The 22826-nt window shown below is 44.8% G+C and overlaps 1 protein-coding gene across 1 annotated transcript; it reads left to right on the top strand.

Moving 5' to 3' along the window:
* Positions 1 to 373: 373 nt before the first annotated feature.
* On the top strand, positions 374 to 19622 carry LOC149466170 (uncharacterized). Its single transcript, XM_089672808.1, has 8 exons — positions 374 to 441; positions 4069 to 4147; positions 4289 to 4407; positions 4883 to 4982; positions 8597 to 8692; positions 13074 to 13177; positions 13879 to 13990; positions 18326 to 19622. Exons 2-8 carry the CDS (start codon positions 4117 to 4119, stop codon positions 19420 to 19422), a joined length of 1659 nt encoding a protein of 552 aa, XP_089528934.1. The 5' UTR covers positions 374 to 441; positions 4069 to 4116; the 3' UTR covers positions 19423 to 19622.
* Positions 19623 to 22826: the final 3204 nt, after the last annotated feature.

Here is a 22826-nt window from a genome sequence, read left to right as displayed (position 1 = left end):
TTTTTTTGTAGAGCATATTGAAGTCTTTCTTTATAAATATTAAGAGAAATAATATGATCATTATCACAGTGCTCATAATAGTCAATCACCATTCATATTTTGATATTATATATATATATATATATATATTTATTTTTTTTTTACTGAAATAAAGAGTTGTGTTTGAAGCAGACAGGTCAGCTTTCATTTTTTTGCAGACCACATTAAAGTCTTTCTTTATAAATAGTAACATAAATATTATTATCAACATCACAGTGCTCAAATTAGACCTCTTTCATTCATTTTATGATTTTTTTTAAAATATATTCTTTACTGAATAGGATAATTGTCCCTAATGCAGATGGGGTCGGCGGCCATTTTTCTGTAGCCTACAGTTGGAGATGGGTGAGATATTCTTCCCGGTAGCGGTGTGAGGCTGGAGAGTGTGTGCCCAGTGAGGAGGTAATAATGTCTTCTTATTTTGAGAGAAGGGGGTCCCAGCATTGTGTGTGGACTGGATGGGGGGGATCATGTCACCTCCACACATCTTCCTCTGATGGGGAGAACATTGGATGGGGATGTATTCCTTGGGAAGCCACAACTGTTCTGAAATGCACATATCAATGATTTTGCAGTTTAGGAAGTCTAAAAAGAAAGCAAAACCAAAAAAAATCATAAGATCCATAATGGTTAGGGGGTTGGGTTTAGGAGGTTAGGTGGAGGGGTTAATCAGTTATGATTGGAGATTAGTTTGACTATCCTGTAGTCTAAACTCTCCCCTAGTCACGCTCTCTTTGTGTTGTTGTTGTCCAATCATCTGCAGGCTGGATCATTCACTGCCCTGCAGCACGCGGGATCCTGGTGACGTCAGTGCCTTTAATGAACACATGCCTGTATCTAGCCAATGACAATCGTTCACCTGTGCTGCGGGGTGCCGAGTGACCCAGGCCACAGATGATCGGACTACAAAAAAAATGGCGCGATGTTGAGATCCAGATAGAGACTGGAGGACGCCATCCTAGTGGCCATACACAATGCAATCTGGCAACTCTGACTTCACTGCTTATTATAAGGTGGGCCAGACAGGCAAAAACCTCGGTGGCATTTATGTAGATGCCTGTGCTATGTTGTAGAGGCCCGGAGCCTACCTGTGGCCCCTTGGAACTTGCTGTGCCACCTTGGGACCCTGGAAGTCAGGAGGTCAGTCAAGGGGAGCATTGATCTGTAAAGGGACTGTAATGGCACCAAGCTCTAGCAGTTCTATGTATCTGCCTCATTCTCTGACCATCTTTTGTAGGGTGTCTGCAGTCCATGACCATCTCTTGTAGGGCGTCTGCCGTCCATGACCATCTCTTGTAGGGCGTCTGCCGTCCATGACCATCTCTTGTAGGGCGTCTGCCGTCCATGACCATCTCTTGTAGGGCGTCTGCCGTCCATGACCATCTCTTGTAGGGCGACTGCCGTCCCTGACCATCTCTTGTAGAAAGTCTGCCGTCCCGGACCATTTCTTGTAGGGTGTCTGCAGTCCCTGACCATCTCTTGTAGGGTGTCTGCAGTACCTGACCATCTCTTGTAGGGTGTCTGCAGTCCCTGACAATCTCTTGTAGGGTGTCTGCAGTCCCTGACAATCTCTTGTAGGGTGTCTGCAGTCCCTGACAATCTCTTGTAGGGTGTCTGCAGTCCCTGACAATCTCTTGTAGGGTCTCAGCAGTCCCTGACAGTCTCTTGTAGGGTGTCAGCAGTCCCTGACAATCTCTTGTAGGGTGTCAGCAGTCCCTGACAATCTCTTGTAGGGTGTCAGCAGTCCCTGACCATCTCTTGTAGGGTGTCAGCAGTCCCTGACCATCTCTTGTAGGGTGTCTGCAGTCCATGACCATCTCTTGTAGGGTGTCTGCAGTCCATGACCATCTCTTGTAGGGTGTCTGCAGTCCATGACCATCTCTTGTAGGGTGTCTGCAGTCCATGACCATCTCTTGTAGGGTGTCTGCAGTCCATGACCATCTCTTGTAGGGTGTCTGCAGTCCATGACCATCTGTTGAAGGATGTCTTCCATCCCTGACCATCTCTTGTAGAGTGTCTGCCATCCCTGACCATCTCTTGTAGGGTGTCTGCCATCCCTGACCATCTCTTGTAGGGTGTCTGCCATCCCTGACCATCTCTTGTAGGGTGTCTGCCATCCCTGACCATCCCATGTAGGGTGTCTACAGTCCCTGACCATCCCCTGTAGCGTGTCTGCAGTCCCTGACCGTCTCTTGTAGGCTGTTGGCCATCCCTGACCATCTCTTGTAGGGTGTCTTCCTTCATTGACCATCTTTTGTATGGTGACTGCCATCCCTGACCATTTCTTGTAGGGTGTCTGCCGTCCCGGACCATTTCTTGTAGGGTGTCTGCAGTCCCTGACCATCTCTTGTAGGGTGTCTGCAGTACCTGACCATCTCTTGTAGGGTGTCTGCAGTCCCTGACAATCTCTTGTAGGGTGTCTGCAGTCCCTGACAATCTCTTGTAGGGTGTCTGCAGTCCCTGACAATCTCTTGTAGGGTGTCAGCAGTCCCTGACAATCTCTTGTAGGGTGTCAGCAGTCCCTGACAATCTCTTGTAGGGTGTCAGCAGTCCCTGACCATCTCTTTTAGGGTGTCTGTAGTCCATGACCATCTCTTGTAGGGTGTCTGCAGTCCATGACCATCTCTTGTAGGGTGTCTGCAGTCCATGACCATCTCTTGTAGGGTGTCTGCAGTCCATGACCATCTCTTGTAGGGTGTCTGCAGTCCATGACCATCTCTTGTAGGGCGTCTGCCATCCCTGACCATCTCTTGTAGGGTGTCTGCCATCCCTGACCATCTCTTGTAGGGTGTCTGCCATCCCTGACCATCTCTTGTAGGGTGTCTGCCATCCCTGACCATCTCTTGTAGGGTGTCTGCCATCCCTGACCATCCCATGTAGGGTGTCTACAGTCCCTGACCATCCCCTGTAGCGTGTTTGCAGTCCCTGACCGTCTCTTGTAGGCTGTTGGCCATCCCTGACCATCTCTTGTAGGGTGTCTTCCTTCATTGACCATCTTTTGTATGGTGACTGCCATCCCTGACCATCTCTTGTAGGGTGTCTGCCGTCCCTGACCATCTCTTGTAGGGCGTCTGCCGTCCCTGACCATCTCTTGTAGGGCGTCTGCCGTCCCTGACAATCTCTTGTAGGGCGTCTGCCGTCCCTGACAATCTCTTGTAGGGCGTCTGCCGTCCCTGACAATCTCTTGTAGGGCGTCTGCCGTCCCTGACAATCTCTTGTAGGGCGTCTGCCGTCCCTGACAATCTCTTGTAGGGCGTCTGCCGTCCCTGACCATCTCTTGTAGGGCGCCTGCCGTCCCTGACCATCTCTTGTAGGGCGCCTGCCGTCCCTGACCATCTCTTGTAGGGCGCCTGCCGTCCCTGACCATCTCTTGTAGGGCGCCTGCCGTCCCTGACCATCTCTTTTAGGGCGCCTGCCGTCCCTGACCATCTCTTGTAGGGCGCCTGCCGTCCCTGACCATCTCTTGTAGGGCGCCTGCCGTCCCTGACCATCTCTTGTAGGGCGCCTGCCTTCCCTGACCATCTCTTGTAGGGCGCCTGCCGTCCCTGACCATTTCTTGTAGGGTGCCTGCCATCCCTGACCATTTCTTGTAGGGCGCCTGCCGTCCCTGACCATTTCTTGTAGGGCGCCTGCCGTCCCTGACCATCTCTTGTAGGGCGCCTGCCGTCCCTGACCATCTCTTGTAGGCCGCTTGCCGTCCCTGACCATCTCTTGTAGGGCGCCTGCCATCCCTTACCATCTCTTGTAGGGCGCCTGCCATCCCTGACCATCTCTTGTAGGGCGTATGCAGTCCATGACCATCTGTTTTGGGGTATATGCAATCCCTGACCATCTCATGTACAGTGTCTGCAGTCCCTGACCATCTCCTGTAGGGTGTCTGTGGTCTTACCTCTTGAAGGACATCTGCAGACTCTGACCATCCCCTGTAGGGTGCCTGCAGTCTCTGATCATCTCTTGTAGTGTGTATAGTCTCAAACAGTCTTCCGTTGCTTTCATTTTATTTCTTATGTGCAGTTTCTTTTATTGCAGTATTTACTTGTGCAGGAGCAGGACTATTTAGGACAGGAGGACGTCATAATGGAGAACCGGCCGCCCCTCACATCACCGGGTAAGAGGAGACTTTCATTTCTTGTATTGAGGATCCACCTAGATACACACATCCTCTGATATAAAGACATAGAAACAATGTATTCAGTCAGTGTGTGTGTTTCCTACAGATGTATTCAGTCAGTGTGTGTGTTTCCTACAGATGGATCCAGTAATGGGAACCCACCAGAGAGATGTCCTCGTCCTCTGTATTCCCGGGACTCCACACAGGAACATCAGGAGATCCCTCAGGAACATCAGGAGATCCCTCAGGAGGATCAGGTAGATGGGACTTGTAGTCTTAACTGTAAAATAGATCTATATTTTTTTTTTTTTTGGTTGGAGTAAGGGAGAGTTCTAACTTCTCAGGCTTTTTCTGCCATCTGTTCCTCATTGAGGAGACGTCCTGTAGGCCAAAACAAGAAATGAGAGGAAATCCTGCCAAAGTGAAAGATTCTCTGGTGCTCACCAGAGCTAGTGTCTCCATTGCAAGATCCCCTCTTTATCTCTGTTCTGAGGACAACCCAGAATTTGGGATTTTTGTTTTACTTTCACTTTCCATGATATTGGTAAACATGGCAAAGGAGAGGGTAAATCTCCCCAATGAAGACATAGACAACAATAAAAACCTGACAATGACTTCAAATCCCTCTCTACTCTATCCAAAGCTAAAAAAAAAAAAGGTTTTGCTTTTTGTTATACTAAATATGGCATTTCATTCTTCTCTGTCTGTAGTTACTGATTGTGTCCTTTTCAGGATGAAGGTCTAATCGTGGTGAAGGTTGAAGATACAGAGCCGTGTGTGATGGGTGATGATCCGTGTAAGGAGGAGAAGATCCCTCCAGAGATCAGCTCAGGTGAGGAATACTGGGCTTGACAGATTTTTTGAATCTAAGAGCCAGCTAAAAAAGTTAGGAGCCAGGTTTTTTTAAGCTCAGCTTGGGTTGTCAGCTCACTGGGCAAGGCAAGCAATTTGCGCCCCCTTACCTTAATTTTCTTGCAGCAGAGCGACCAGCCAATAACCTCGATGTAACGCCATTATGTCTGGGTTCTAGGCCGGCTGGAAAGAACGACAATAAAGACCTGTTATGGGGGGAAAACTCCTTATTGTTACGCAGATTGCACACTCACTAATTTTCACAAATTCCCCCCCCAACCCCCACTCTTCACAAATTCCCCCCACCGCCCACTCTTCACAAATTCCCCCCACCGCCCACTCTTCACAAATTCCCCCCACCGCCCACTCTTCACAAATTCCCCCATCCCCCACTCTTCACAAATTCCCCCATCCCCCACTCTTCACAAATTCCCCCATCCCCCACTCTTCACAAATTCCCCCATCCCCCACTCTTCACAAATCCCCCCCCCCCACACTCTTCACAAATTCCCCCATCCCCCAATCTTCACAAATTCCCCCCCACTCTTCACTAATTCCCCCATCCCCCACTCCTCACAAATTCCCCCCCACTTTTCACAAATTCCCCCCCTCCCCCACTCTTCACAAATTCCCCCCCACTCTTCACAAATTCCCCCATACCCCACTCTTCACAAATTCCTCCAACCATTACTGTCCTGAGCCCCCTATCACTGACCTCAGTCCCACCAATACTGTCCTGAGCCCCCCTAACTGTCCTCATTTCCTACCATTACTGTTCTGAACCCCCCCCGCCCCCCTTAACCTCATGGCTCTGAGCGTACGAAGATATGCGGTCTCTTGGCGGCTGGGCCTTGGCGCCAAGGGGACGCATGTTTGTGTACTCATTGTAAACAGAAGATGTGCTGAGAGCACGCGCCCTGCACACTCCTGGCACGTTTACCAGCACCTCATGGAATGGTCTGGTTTGCTATTTGTGGTCAGGAGCTTTCTAGTCGTGTGACCGCCGTGACAGCCAATCATGGTGGTCACATGACCCTAAACCGTGCCTCCTGGCATCACATACCCCTTGAAAGGACGGGAGGTGCTGGCGCCAAGGGGTAAACTGTCTTGAGCTCCCTCCTTCATCCAGCACACCTATGCCTCCAGTCCCCCCCTCCTTCATCCAGCACACTTATGCCTCCAGTCCCCCCCCTCCTTCATCCAGCACACCTATGCCTTCAGTCCCCCCCCTCCTTCATCCAGCACACTTATGCCTCCAGTCCCCCCCCCTCCTTCAGCACACCTATGCCTTCAGTCCCCCCTCCTTCATCCAGCACACCTATGCCTCCAGTCCCCCCCTCCTTTATCCAGCACACTTATTCCTCCATTCCCCCCCCTCCTTCAGCACACCTATGCCTCCAGTCCCCCCTCCTTCATCCAGCAAACCTATGCCTCCAGTCCCCCCCTCCTTCATCCAGCACACCTATGCCTCCAGTCCCCCCTCCTTCATCCAGCACACCTATGCCTCCAGTCCCCCCCTCCTTCATCCAGTACACCTATGCCTCCAGTCCCCCCTCCTTCATCCAGCACACCTATGCATCCAATCTTCCCCCCCCCCCATCTTCATGCAGCACACCTATGCCTTAAATCCCCCCCCATCTTCATGCAGCACACCTATGCCTTCAATCCCCCCCCCATCTTCATGCAGCACACCTATGCCTCCAATCCCCCCCCCCCATCTTCATGCAGCACACCGATGCCTCCAATTTCCCCCCCCCCCCCCCCCATCTTCATGCAGCACACCTATGCCTCCAATCCTTCCCCCATCTTCATGCAGCACACCTATGCCTCCAATCCCCCCCCCCCCCCCCATCTTCATGCAGCACACCTATGCCTCCAATTACCCCCCCCATCTTCATGCAGCACACCTATGCCTCCAATCCCCCCCCCCATCTTCATGCAGCACACCTATGCCTCCAATCCCTCCCCCCCCCCATCTTCATGCAGCACACCTATGCCTCCAATCCTTCCCCCATCTTCATGCAGCACACCTATGACTCCAATCCCCCCCCCCCCCCCCCACTATCTGCATGCAGCACACATAATATGCCTGCAATCCTTCCCCCATCTTCATGCAGCACACCTATGCCTCCAATCCCTCCCCCCCCCCCATCTTCATGCAGCACACCTATGCCTCCAATCCTTCCCCCATCTTCATGCAGCACACCTATGACTCCAATTCCCCCCCCCCCCCCCACTATCTTCATGCAGCACACATAATATGCCTGCAATCCTTCCCCCATCTTCATGCAGCACACCTATGCCTCCAATCCCCCCCCCCATTTTCATGCAGCACACCTATGCCTCCAATCCTGCCCCATCTTCATGCAGCACACCTATGCCTTTAATCCCCCCCCCCCCCATCTTCATGCAGCACACCTATGCCTTTAATCCCCCCCCCATCTTCATGCAGCATACCTATGCCTCCAATCCCCCCCCCCCCATCTTCATGCAGCACACCTATGCCTTCAATCCCCCCCCCATCTTCATGCAGCATACCTATGCCTCCAATCCCCCCCCCCATCTTCATGCAGCACACCTATGCCTTCAATCCCCCCCCCATCTTCATGCAGCACACCTATGCCTCCAATCCTTCCCCCATCTTCATGCAGCACACCTATGCCTTCAATCCCCCCCCATCTTCATGCAGCACACCTATGCCTCCAATCCTTCTCCCATCTTCATGCAGCACACCTATGCCTCCAATCCTTCTCCCATCTTCATGCAGCACACCTATGCCTCCAATCCTTCTCCCATCTTCATGCAGCACACCTATGCCTCCGATTCCGAACCCCCCACCCCCCTCTAGCACATCTATACTTTCAACCGCCCCATCTAGCACATCTCTGCCTCCAACCTAACACCTCCCCCACCCCATCCAACACACACCTATGCTATTCCCCGATATCTGGCTATTGCTATTTCCCAGTAGCAGCATCCCTTCAACACCTGAGCCCCTCATTACCCCCCCCCCCCCCCCAGTGTCCCAGGGAGGTCTATATGTCCAGTGTATGGCAGGGTATCATCAGAGATGTTCTCCCCTCCCCCCCCCCCCCCAGCTTCTCCAGTCTCTCACGCCGCCACCTCCTCCTTCTCCATTCCATGAGAAGATTACATCAATCCTGCCGTGCCCCACCTCCTCCGACTATACCCCTCTCCTACAGTGCCGTGATCTGTCCTCTGCCTGGCGACCGTCCCCTGTGCGAGATCACAGCGGGAACTGACAAAAGCCCAGGCGCCAGGATGCGATTTTCAGTCGCCTGGAATTTGTTGAGCCCCAGTGTAAAAAACACTAAATCCAGAGAAGAGTCCCAGATCCTCCTCGTTCAGTCACTACAACAATCTCTTCTTCTGCCCTCCTCCTCTGTCAGTAGACAGTAATGGGGGGACAGTATGTGCCCAGTGGGGGGGTCAGGAGCCATCAGCCTCTATTAGACTCCGGCTCTCCTCCTCACATCATGTCATTGAGATATGACCAGTCTCCTCCCACACACACGATCTGGGGTCTCTCATACATCTCAGTACAGGGGGCTTCACTCTCAACTTTATTCACAGATCTTGAAGGCACTCAAAGAGACGTCGGAGTTAAGGAGAAGGAAGAAGGACGTGTGAGGATTAAAGAGGAGGAAATTCCTATAGCGATCAGCACAGGTGAGGAATGAACACTAGAAATGATTGACAGGTTCTCCTAGTATTGGTTGTGTTGCTCTGTACCATTGTGATCAGGTTGTATTCCTCCATGGCTGCCAGGCTTCTGCTGTGTTTTTTTTCAATCAATCATTATTGAACGTTTGCATCTTCAGTAGTTGGATGGGATTGGCCATAGGGACACATCGGATACCTTCAGCTGTCGTTGTGTTCTGCTGGACAGGGATGGACTCAGGTTGGTTTGAATCCGCCCTAGCGGTCAAAGCGGACTGCTAATCATAGGAAGCGGCGGCGTTCTCTACCCCACAGCTACACATATACACGCCCCTTAACCACTTCAAGTCCGGACACTTTCACCCCCTTCCAGTCCAGGCCAATTTTCAGCTTTCAGCGCTATCACACTTTGAATGACAATTGCACGATCATGCAACACTGTACCCATATGAATTTTTTAGCATTTTTTTGAGACAGATAAAACTTTTTTTTGGTGGCATTATTCACCACTGGGATTTTTTTTTTTTTTTGCTATATTAATGAAAAAGTCCAAACATTTTGAAAGAAAAAAGTGTTTTTCTTATAAAATTTTGCAAATAAATAATCTTACTTCATAAACTTGGCCAAAATGTATTCAGTTATCTTTTTAGTAAAAAAAATAAAACCCAAATTGGTTTACAGCCAAAAATTATAGTTTTTCAAAAATAATTTTAAACATTTTTATTTTATTTTTTATATTATTATTTATTTTTTTTGTTTCTTTGGGTTTTTTTTACCTACATAAAATTTTGCAAATCTTTCTTCATAAATTTTGGCCAAAATGTATTCAGTTATCTTTTTAGTAAAAAAAAAAAAAAAACAAATTGGTTTAAAGCCATAAATTATAGTTTTTCAAAATTTCTTTTAAACATTTTTATTTATTTTTTTTATATTATTTGTGTTTTTTTTTGTTTGTTTTTTTAACATACCGTCACCCTAGCAGTACAGTGTCACCATGGTGACACTGTACTACTTGTGGGGGGTGATGAAGATTTTTTTTTTATTTACACTGATTGCTGTTACACCCATAAAGGCTGTAAAAGCAATAATTTCACCTTCTTTCTGGCTGCATTCTTGCAGCCATTGAGAACTACTGTGTGAGCTGTGATTGGTCACAGCTTGTCACGTGGTACAAGGCTGTTGTGAATGGCCCTGTACCATGTGATCTCTGTGATCATTCACAGATTTCACACGTAGTAAGCAATGATGTCAGGACGTGACATCTTGCTTACTACTGTTCATGTGATCACTGATTGGCCAATCAGTGATCACATGATCGGGACTTCACACAAAGGTCCCGTACAGCGATCGGTGTTCCTCTGTGTCCGGAGGATTGCGGTGCCGCACGCTTCCAGGGAGTGCGCACAGGGTGGGAAACGCCTCCATGGCCCGTGATTGGCTGTCCCCTTTGTGATAGCTCACGTCCGAATAAGCTGTACTGCTGGGCTCCTGGTGTGTCTCTGCACCTTGTAAGTTCAACACTGTCACGAAAACCACCATGACTTGGGCTCCCAGAGGGGCCTGGGGGCCAGCCTCCTTACCACTTGGACTTTGGACCCAGGACTAAGGAGGCCTCCTGTTGGGGAACCCTTTCTCTCTCCCCCCCCCCCCCTCAAGAGGGTTATATCACTTTCCTGGGTACCTGGCTGGCCGTGAATTATACCAGCTACCCTTTCCATGGCATTAGGGCTGGAAGGACTGTTTCTGGGACCCCTTGGCATACTGTGCATAGTGGGACTATTGTCCTGTAGTGATGTGTTATGTGCAGGGGGGGGGGGGATTCCAGCATATGTGGGGTTAAGAAACTTTATTTCCTGTTCCAGGTTTCCCGGCATCAACTATTGTTTGCTGTAATTAGGTTTAGGTGATCAGCTCTCACTTTGTTTAATCACCTCCAGTGTCCAGGCTGCTCGGTGCCGGGAAGGAATCCATTGTTTTCTTGTGTTTATGTAATTTAATTTTCTCCATGGGTAATGTGGGACATACCTGTCTAGGGGGGATATGCAATTAGGGCTGGAGGGACTGTTTCTGGGACCCCTTGGCATACTGTGCATAGTGGGACTGTGTGCAGGGGGTGAATTCCAGCATATGTGGGGTTAAGAAACTTTATTTCCTTTTATAAACGTCCCCCACATTCACTGCCTGTGCGCACTTCCTGGGCACCGCAACACAGCAGAACAGAGATTGCTCTACAGGACCTCTATGTGAGGTCCCGATCATGTGATCACTGATTGGCCAATCAGTGATCACATGTACAGTAGTAAGCAAGATGTCACTTCCTGACATCATTGCTTACTACGTGTGAAATCTGTGAATGATCACAGTGGTCACCTGGTACAGGGCTATTCACAACAGCCTTGTACCATGTGACAAGCTGTGACCAATCGCAGCTCTCACAGTATTTCTCAATGGCTGCAGGAATGCAGCCAGAGAGAAGGAGAAATGATTGATTTTACAGCCTTTATCGGTGTAAAAGCAATCCGTGTAAAAAAAATCTTCATCACCCCCCCCCCCCCCCCCCCCCACAAGTAGTACAGTGTCACTATGCTGACACTGTACTGCTAGGGTGACAGTCTGTAAAAAAAAAAACATAAATAATATAAAAAATAATAAAAATTAAAAAAATTGTTTGAAAAATTATAATTTTTCGCTCTAAACTAATTTGGGTTATTTTTTTATTTTTTTTTTACTATAAAGATAATGGAATACATTTTGGCCAAGATTTATGAAGAAAGATTATTTGTAACATTTTATAAGAAAAAAATTTTTTTCAAAACTTTTGGACTTTTTCATTTATATAGTCAAAATAATAAACATCCCAGTGGTGAATAAATACCACCAAAATAAAGTTTTATCTGTCTCAAAAAAAAATGCTAATCAATTCATATGGGTACAGTGTTGCATGACCGTGCAATTGTCATTCAAAGTGTGACAGCACTGAAAGCTGAAAATTGGCCTGGACAGGGAGGGGGTGAAAGTGTCCGGACTGGAAGCAGGGGGAAAGTGTCCGGACTGGAAGCAGGGGGTAAGTGTCCGGACTGGAAGGGGGGGAAAGTGTCCAGACTGGAAGGGGGGGAAAGTGGCTGAGTGGTTAGCCCTTCCTCCTGACAGTACTCGGGTCGTTGGTTCAAATCCCAGCCATGGCACCACCTGCCTGAAGTTTGCATGTGCTCCATGTGCCTGCGTGGGTTTCCTCCGGGTACTCCGGTTTCCTCCAACACTACAAAGACATGCTGGGAGGTGAATTAGCTCCTGGCTAAAATGACCCTAGTATGTGTATGTATGAATGTAAATTAGTGACCTTCGATTGTACGTTCCTTGGGGGCGGGGACTGGTGTGAGTATACAATATATATATGTAAAAAAAAAAGAAAATATTAAAAAAAAAAAAAAATTTAAATATATAAGTTCCTGAAATAAATAAAATTAAAAATAAATAGAAATATGGACTGCTTCATCAAAAACAAAAATATGGACTGCTTCATCAAAAAAGAGAGGGAAGAGAGAGCGAGAGAGGGAAGAGAGAGCGAGAGAGGGAAGAGAGAGCGAGAGAGGGAAGAGAGAGCAAGAGGGAGCTAGAGAGAGCAAGAGGGAGGAAGAGAGAGCGAGAGAGAGCGAGAGAGGGAAGAGAAAGAGGGAAGAGAGGGGGGGAAGGGAGAGAGGAAAGAGAGGGAAGACAGGAAGGGGAGAGACAGAGGGAGAAAGGGAGAGAGAGAGAAGAGAGTGAAGATAGAAAGAGGGTGGGGGGAGACAGAGGGAGAAAGGGAGAGGGAAGGGAGAGAGAGAGAAGACAGAGAGAGGGTGGGGGGGGGAGACAGGGAGAGAGAGAGAAGAAAGGGAAGACAGAGAGAGGGTGGGGGAGAGACAGAGGGAGAAAGGGAGAGGGAAGGGAGAGAGAGAGAAGAGGGAAGACAGAGAGGGGGGGGGGAGGAGAGAGAGGGAGAGAAGAGAGGGAAGACAGAGAGAGGGTGGGGGGGGGAGACAGAGGGAGAAAGGGAGAGAGAAGTTGCAACTTTGAGAGCCTCAACAATTTCTGAGATAACCTGGGAGGTTTCTGGGCCCAGATAAAGTTACTCCGTGCTGTTCTGCAGCGTCTCCATTGAAGTCTATAGAAACAAAAATGCAATATTTTGCATTTAAAAAAAGTCCCCGACCCTTTCCAAAAAAACGCATTGGGTGAAAACGCAGAGATGTGAACCTGTCCCATAGGAATTCATGGTAAATGGACTGCTGTGCGTTTCCACAAAATGCAACGGAAAAAATGCCTACGTGTGAACCTAGACTGCAGCTTAGTGGATTGAGCCCATAATCTGTAATGACATATCACGTGTCTGTCTGTGTGCTTCTTTCAGGTGGACATAATAACAGAAACCCCAGTGAAGCAGCTGGATGTAGCAGTCCTTTGTATTCCCGGGCATCCATGAAGAAGGACCATGAGCCATTCCAGGACTATCAGGTAGTTGGCATGGAAGTTTGTAGAGAGGCCCGTTTTGCAGGTACAGCTATGTGAAATATAATAAATTAGCACCTCTACTATCTCACATTCTCAGGTGTTCCCTATTTTTGGCACTGTCCTTTAAATCAGAGCCACTAGAGTCCGATCTGCATGCAGCCTTAAGATTTACTGCTGCTCAGGGGCTTTAGGCTTCAGCAAAATGGCAAGAAGAAGCCGGAAGCATGCTGAAGGCAATTTACAGCGCACACTAATTTTGTCAGCAGAATTATTCATGTGGAATGTCTGTTCCTTGCTAAAGAACATTTTTTTTTTACATCGAGTCGATATGGGTAAAGTTCTGAGTTAACCACTTTCCGTCCTCCCTATAGCAGATTTCCTGCTACAGGGTGAACGTCCTGTGTAATATCACGTCTATATATAAATGTGGTTTTGCACTCCCGCTGTAGGGGGTGCACGCGTGCCTCTGGAGCGCCACTTCTGCTGTGATTGGATGCAGCAGAAGCCGATCAACAAGTACCAGTCAATGGACAAGTGCCAGCACCCATTCATCAACGAGAAGAGTGACTGGACACAGAAAACAAAGCAGAGTTCTGTCCTGTCAGTGGCGATCTGGTAGATTTTATTTCCCTGCAATGAAAAGTCATTATCACGCCGTGTGGTCTTAGTCGAATCGACTGTTTGGATTGTTTTTTGTTACTCAGGAAGAAAATCTTGTTAAAGTGGAAGTGAAAGAAGAAGCAGAAGAAGCAAAGGAGACCTGCGTGACCGGGGATGAGCCGTGTAAGGAGGAAGGTCCTTCAGAAATTGGCACAGGTGACTACGAAGGGAGAATGGGGGGTTCAGCTTGCTTATGCCGGCCATACAAGGATTGAAATTCAGCCGGTTCAGCCAAATTTTGATCTATGTATGGGAAGACTGGTTGTGCAGAAGTCGATCGGTAGAGAGAGACCAGCCTTGAATGTATTTGTCTGCCTGATCAGCACTGCAGGCTATAGCCAGCAGAGCTGATCCGTGTATTCTGATGACGAGGAAGTCTCCCTGCTGTCAGAATACAATGACTCAGTGGGGAGGATTCTGTGCATGAGGGCACTGGGTTTTTTTTGTGGTGTTCAGCCCAGTGGTTGGCATGCTTTACTCTATCCTCAATGCTTTGGGTATTTATAGGGGACTGGCAGATACACTTTAACCCCTCGCCTTCTAGAGGATTTCCCCCCCTTCCTGCCCGTATGGAAGAGAAATATATTTTCAATGTATTTCAAAAAAAAAATTAAACATGCAACATATATTTACAATATATTGGCCTACGAGAATATATTTTCACATGTATTCCAAAATTGTAAATTAAAATATATTTTATGTTTAAAAATATATTTTTCAAAATAATTTTCCAGATATTTTTGAACATCTAAAAAAAATACATTTTTAAATATACTTGTAAATGCATTCCAAATTACACTTTGATATATATCACAGCGTGTGTTCTGAATATATTTTTAATAATATATTCACAAACATATTGAAATATATATATGTATGTGTGTATATATATATATATGTATGTGTGTATATATATATATATATATATATATATATATATGTGTATTCCAATATATTTGTGAATATATTATTATTTGTATATATGTGTGTGTGTATGTATGTATGTATGTATATATATATATATATATATATATATATGTATGTGTATATATATATATATATATATACATACACACACACAAATAATATATTTACAAATATATTGAAATATATATATATATATACTAACCACTTCAAGTCCAGAGACTTTCACCCCCTTCCTGTCGAGGCCAATTTTCAGCTTTCAGTGCTATCACACTTTGAATGACAATTGTGCGGTCATGCAACACTGTACCCATATGCATTTTTTTGCATTTTTTTGAGACAGATAAAACTTTATTTTGGTGGTATTTATTCACCACTGGGATCTTTATTTTTTTGCTATATACAGTCAGGTCCATAAATATTGGGACATCGACACAATTTTAACATTTTTGGCTCTATACACCACCACAATGGTCTTTAAATGAAACGAACAAGATGTGCTTTAACTGCAGACTGTCAGCTTTAATTTGAAGGTATTTACATCCAAATCGGTTGAACGGTGTAGGAATTACAACAGTTTGCATATGTGCCTACCACTTGTTAAGGGACCAAAAGTAATGGGACAATTGGCTTCTCAGCTGTTCCATGGCCAGGTGTGTGTTATTCCTTCATTATCCCAATTACAATGAGCAGATAAAAGGTCCAGAGTTCATTTCAAGTGTGCTATTTGCATTTGGAATCTGTTGCTGTCAACTCTCAAGATGAGATCCAAAGAGCTGTCACTATCAGTGATGCAAGCCATCATTAGGCTGAAAAAACAAAACAAACCCATCAGAGAGATAGCAAAAACATTAGGCGTGGCCAAAACAACTGTTTGGAACATTCTTAAAAAGAAGGAACGCACCGGTGAGCTCAGCAACACCAAAATACCCGGAAGACCACGGAAAACAACTGTGGTGGATGACCGAAGAATTCTTTCCCTGGAGAAGAAAACACCCTTCACAACAGTTGGCCAGATCAAGAACACTCTCCAGGAGGTAGGTGTATGTGTGTCAAAAAAATAAAATGAAAAAAGGGGCCACCTATATTGACACGAATATTAGTGTCATAATCATATCTCCAACTCACTTAACTTGTAAGTGTGGATCCATAAACCCAAGAAATACATATTGAACAATATGGTAGTGTGACCAGAGCACCCCTACCGAAGAAAAGGAGGTTACTAAAGGATCCAAGCAAAGTAATATGGGTTCAAAAATTACAGACAATATTTTATTTGATCACATAGATCATAAGGAGGTTAAACATAAGCACGGTGAACATATCATATTTGTTTGATATGTTCACCATGCTTATGTTTAACCTTCTTATGATCTATGTGATCAAATAAAATATTGTCTGTAATTTTTGAACCCATATTACTCTGCTTGGATCCTTTAGTAACCTCCTTTTCTTCGGTAGGGGTGCTCTGGTCACACTACCATATTGTTCAGTATGTGTGTCAAAGTCAACAATCAAGAGAAGAGTTCACCAGAGTGAATACAGAGGGTTCACCACAAGATGTAAACCATTGGTGAGCCTCAAAAACAGGAAGGCCAGATTAGAGTTTGCCAAACGACATGTAAAAAAGCCTTCACAGTTCTGGAACAACATCCTATGGACAGATGAGACCAAGATCAACTTGTACCAGAGTGATGGGAAGAGAAGAGTATGGAGAAGGAAAGGAACTGCTCATGATCCTAAGCATACCACCTCATCAGTGAAGCATGGTGGTGGTAGTGTCATGGCGTGGGCATGTATGGCTGCCAATGGAACTGGTTCTCTTGTATTTATTGATGATGTGATTGCTGACAAAAGCAGCAGGATGAATTCTGAAGTGTTTCGGGCAATATTATCTGCTCATATTCAGCCAAATGCTTCACAACTCATTGGACGCTGCTTCACAGTGCAGATGGACAATGACCCAAAGCATACTGCAAAAGCAACCAAAGAGTTTTTTAAGGGAAAGAAATGGAATGTTATGCAATGGCCAAGTCAATCACCTGACCTGAATCCGATTGAGCATGCATTTCACTTGCTGAAGACAAAACTGAAGGGAAAATGCCCCAAGAACAAGCAGGAACTGAAGACAGTTGCAGTAGAGGCCTGGCAGAGCATCACCAGGGATGAAACCCAGCGTCTGGTGATGTCTATGCGTTCCACACTTCAGGCTGTAATTGACTGCAAAGGATTTGCAACCAAGTATTAAAAGTGAAAGTTTGATTTATGATTATTATTCTGTCCTATTACTTTTGGTCCCTTAACAAGTGGGAGGCACATATGCAAACTGTTGTAATTCCTACACCGTTCACCTGATTTGGATGTAAATACCCTCAAATTAAAGCTGACAGTCTGCAGTTAAAGCACATCTTGTTTTTTTCATTTCAAATCCATTGTGGTGATGTATAGAGCCAAAAATGTTAGAATTGTGTCCATGTCCCAATATTTATGGACCTGACTGTAAATGAAAAGGTCCAAACATTTTGAAAAAAAAAAGTGTTTTTCTTGTAAAATTTAGCAAATAAATAATTTTTCTTCATAAATCTTGGCCAAAATGTATTCATCTATCTTTTTAGTAAAAAAAAAAGAACCCAAATTAGTTCAGAACCAAAAATTATAATTTTTCAAAAAAAAGTTTACTTTTTTTAAATTTTTTATTTATTATTTATTTATTTATTTTTAACATACCGTCACCCTAGCAGTGCAGTGTCACCATAGTGACACTGTACTACTTGTGGGGGGTGATGAAGATTTTGTTTTCTTTTTTTACACTGATTGCTATTACAGCCATAAAGCCTGTAAAAGCACTAATTTCTCCTTCTCTCTGGCTACATTCTTGCAGCCATTGAGAAATACTGTGAGAGCTGTGATTGGTCACAGCTTGTCACATGGTACAAGGCTGTTGTGAATAGCCCTGTACCATGTGATCTCTGTGATCATTCACAGATTTTACACGTAGTAAGCAATGATGTCAGGAAGTGACATCTTGTTTACTACTGTTCATGTGATCACTGATTGGATCACATAGAGGTCCCGTACAGCGAGCACCGGATCGTGGTGCCACGGGCTCCCAGGCAGTGAATGCGGAGGCCGTTTAGAAACAGCCACCCACTCCTGCACTGCTTCCTTCCGTCCCACGTACATAAACGGCCAGACGGGAGCAGTGCAGGAGCGGGTGGGTGTCTATAAACGGCTTCCACATTCACTGCCTGTGAGCGCTGCCTAGGAGCGCGCGGCACCGCGATCCTGTGCCCACTGTGTCCTCACCGATTGCTGTGGTTAAACATGTCCAGTAAAATTTCGTCATAAATTTAGGCCAAAATGTATTCTGCTCCGTGTCAAAATGATTGACAGCCAAGGCCGCGAATGGCGGCACAGGTAGAGCGCGCGCACCCTCTACCTGGAAATGCAAAATCACGTATATATTCGTGATTTTGCGTACCCATGCCGCCCTGTAGCAGTATTTCTGCTATAGGGCGGACGGGAAGCAGTTAAATATTCACATTGCCTTTAACATGTTTCCTCTAGATGGACGATACAGAAGGTACAACATGGGAAAAGGACCAATCACGTCTGCAGACTGTGAAGTAGGAGAGGATGACATCACGTCTGAGTCTTCAGAAGATAACCCAATTACCGTGAAGGTCCATCCGATACCTAGCCGTGCAGATCCACCATCCAATCCCTCCATACAAGGGGGGAGTTTTCATGACCATTCGTCTGTGGGTAACCAACACACCACTTATGGAGGGGGAGAAACATTCCAGTGTTCGGAGTGTGGGAAATGTTTCACCCGGAGAGGAACTCTCACCGCACATCAGAGGTCTCACACGGGGGAGAGGCCTTTTTCGTGTCCTGAGTGCGGAAAATGCTTTTCTTGCAAGAAAATTCTCATCAGACACCAAAGAATCCACACAGGGGAGAAGCCGTACTCCTGTCCTGAATGCGGGAAATGTTTTACTCAGAAATCGGGTCTCATCAGACACGAGAGTGTTCACACGGGGGCAAAACCGTTTTCGTGTTCTGTGTGCGGGAAGTGTTTCTCCATGAAGGTGACTCTTACCAAACATGAAAAAATTCACACGGGGGAGAAACCATATCCGTGTTCGGAATGCGGCAAGTGTTTCTCCTCTGGAACAAATCTCGTCAGACACCAGAGATCCCACACGGGTGACCGTCCGTATCCGTGTTCCGAGTGCGGCAAAAGCTTTGCGCAAAAGTCGTATCTGGTAGAGCACCAGAGGCTTCACACGGGCGATCACCCCTTCTCCTGCTCTGAGTGCGGGAAGTGTTTCACTCAAAAGTCTCACCTCGTGAAACACAAGACAAGTCACACCGGGGAAAAACCATTTGCATGTTCCGTGTGCGGGAAGTGCTTCACGCAGAAATCGGTTTTGGTAACGCACGAAAGGATTCACACGGGGGAGAAGCCCTATTCCTGTTCTGAGTGTGGGAGGTGTTTTACTGATAGGGCCACTTTGGTGAGACATGAGAGAGTCCACACAGGGGAGAAGCCATATTCGTGCTCTGAGTGTGGGAAACAGTTTTCCAAGAAATATTCGCTCATCTGCCATCTCGGCTCGCACAATGGAACAGCGGCTCCTCTCTCAGGGTGTGGCAGTTGAGTGACCCTGGACAGCCTGATTAATAAAAGCCATCCGGACTAGGGTCAGGCTCTGAAGAACATGCTGTTGGCACCCTATTACTTCATAATTCAGACAGAGATGTGTCAATGTGTCAGGAAAAGGAACAACCCACATGGAAGAAAAATATATTTTAAATGCTACAATTTTGGTCATATTCAATATATTTAAATAAATATGTATGTGTGTATATATATATATATATATATATATATATATATATATATATATATATATATATATATATATATATATATATATATATATAATTTTTTATATATATATATATTGCATGTTGAAATGCATTTTTATTACAAAACACATGAAAAATATTTTTAAAAATATATTTCAAATATACTGTATGTCTTTAAAAATACAAATCTACATTTTTGGAATGCATTTACAAATCTATGTAAAAAAAATTTTAAAATTACCTTATGATTTGTTAAAAAAAAAATCTGAAGAATAGATTTAAAAAAATATTTATTTTTACAATTATATATTTTTTTGAATCTATTCTTCAGATTTTTTTTTTTTTTACTTCTAAAAAAGTCATTTTGACAAATTTTTACATACATTTTTGGAATGCATTTACAAATATATGTAAAAATATATGTTAAAATGACTTTTTTTTATATATTACAAAAAATCTGAAGAATATATTTAAAAAATATACATTTTTAAAAAAATATATATATTTTTTTAATATATTCTTTGGATTTTTTTTTAACTTATAAAAAAGTAATTTTATAAATGCATTTCACAAATGTAGATTTGTATTTTTAAAGACAGAGAAAATTTGAAATGTATTTTTAAAAATATTTTTCATATATTCTGTAATAAAAACGCATTTCAACATTGTGTGTGTGTGTTATTTTGTTATATTTTCTATATATATATGTGTATATGTAGTGTGTGTGTATTTATTGAAATATATTGAATATGGCCAAAACTGTAGCATTTCAAATATATTTTTCTTCCATGTGGGAGGGCAGTGGCCGAGTGCTGTATCCAATCACCTGTCAGTTCAGTTGAGGAGCATATTATCACAAAGCTTGACAATGCCGGTATAGGACCCCCAAACTGTCATTTCTGTTGACACATTTGGAAAAGGAACACAAGGGGCGCCAACTAAGTGCGCCAATAATAAACTTGTGTTTTAAAATGGTTTCTAAAGTCTCAGGGTTTTCTATCTTCCTGCATTCTAAGGTAAAAAAAACCTGTGTGCAGCAGCCCCCCTAACACTTACCTGAGCCCCCTGTTGATCCAGCGATGTCCAGGAGAGCTCTTGGTTCTCTAGGAACTCTCCCTCCTGATGGGCTTCCGCTGCTGTCAATCACAGCCAGTGAGCCAATCAGGAGGGGGTGGTGGGAAAAAAAGGGCGCACTCTCCTTGTGCATTACCGTAATAAAAAAAAAAAAATTTTTGGGAGACGGACTCCCTTCCTCAGAGCTCAAAGTCTCCCAAAACGCGTTAGAGTACCCTGTCGCATGACAACCATTTACTGGGACTGTCACGTTGGTTCCTTGCTTTTGGGAGTATATACTTTTGTCACTTTCACTAAATTCTTTTTTATCACGGTAATGCACGAGGTGAGTGTGTTCTTTTTTGCTTTTTTCAAGTGTTATCAAGATTTCTAGATCTTTAGAGGGCTGCACCTCAGCGAGTGACTGTGACTGTGTCCCTGGGGAGTTTATGGACCTGAGCGCTGGTTTTGGTTTTATTTCTTGTGCTAACTTGTACTAGGAGGGGGCGGTACCGGGCCACGGACACACGGTGCCCCCATAGCAAGCTGTTTGCTGTTGGGGCACCCAACAGGAGGGAGGGGCCAGGAGCACTAGGCGGGGGAACCAAGAAGAGGAGGGTCCAGGCTGCTCTGTGCAAAACCACTACACAGAGCAGGTAAGTATGTCATATCTGTTATTTGTAAGAAAAAAAAAACCCAAAAAACACTTTAACCCCTCGCCCTCCAGAGGATTCCCCCCCCCATGACCAGGCCATTGTTTGCGACACGGTGCTGCATTACTGTAACTCACAATTGCGCGGTCATGCAACGCTGCACACAAATAGAGATTACTTGCTGTGCTATTTGATCACCTGTGCGTTTTTTAATTTTTTGCGCTATAAACAATTTTGAGAAAAAAAATATATTTTTGATATACTTTTGCTATTGACCCCTTGCCCTCCAGAGGATGTAAATTTAATTTGGGTGCAGCGTTGCATGACCACGCAATTGTCAGTTAAAGTAACACAGCGCCGTATCGAAAAAAAAATGGCCTGGTCAGAAAGGGGGTTCCTGACCAGGCCATTTTTTGCGATACGGTGCTGTGTTATTTTAACTGACAATTGCGCAGTCATGCAACTCTGCACCCAAATTAAATTTACATCCTGTTTCTCCCACAAATAGAGCTTTCTTTCAGTGGTATTTGATCACCTCTGCAGTTTTTATTTTTTGCACTATAAACAAAAATACAGACAATTTTTAAACAAAAAAAAACATATTTTTGACTTTTTGCTATAAAACATATCGAATGAAAAAATTGTAAAATTCTAATTTCTTCATAAATTTAGGCCAAAATGTATTCTGCTCCGTGTCTTTGCTAAAAAAAAAATCCCAATACGTGTAAATTAATTGGTTTACATGAAAGTTATAGTGTTGACAAATGGCAGTATAGATACTGGACTTTTTTTTTTTTATATACTAGTAATGGCGGCGATCAGCAACTTATTTAGAAAAAAAAAAAAAAAGGAAAATTTCTTTGCAATCACTTGATTGTAAAAAGAGGATTTTTAGTTCAGCAAAAAAAATAAAAAATGTATACCTACAGTGAAGGAAATGCGTATTTGATCCCCTGCTGATTTTGAATGTTTGCCCACTCACAAAGAAATGATCGGTCTAAAAATCGAATGTTCGATGTATTGTAACACTGAGAGACAGAATAGCAACAAAAAATTCAGCAGAAATGCATGTCTAACAAATGATGACTGATTTGCATGTTCATGAGGGAAATAAGTATTTGATCCCCTGTCATTCAGCAGGATTTCTGGCTACCAGGTGTCTTTCATACAGGTAACAAGCTGAGATTAGAAGCAGTCTCTTAAAGGGAGTGCTGCTAATCTCATTTTGTTACCTGTATAAAAGACACCTGTCCACAGGAGCAATCAAACAATCAGATTCCAAACTCTCCACCATGGCAAAGACCAAAGAGCTGTCCAAGGATGTCAGGGACAAGATTGTAGACCTACACAAGGCTGGACTGGGCTACCAAACTATCGCCAAGCAGCTTGGTAAGAAGGTGACAACAGTTGGTGCAATCATTCGCAAATGGAAGAAACACAAAACAACGGTCAGTCTGCCTAGGTCTGGTGCACCATGGAAGATCTCA

Source organism: Staurois parvus, unplaced genomic scaffold, assembly GCF_062004578.1.
Source record: "Staurois parvus isolate SC_StPar_1 unplaced genomic scaffold, SC_StPar_1.0 ptg000132l, whole genome shotgun sequence".
Lineage (NCBI taxonomy): Eukaryota > Metazoa > Chordata > Amphibia > Anura > Ranidae > Staurois > Staurois parvus.
This window is presented reverse-complemented; position numbering and strand designations above follow the sequence as displayed.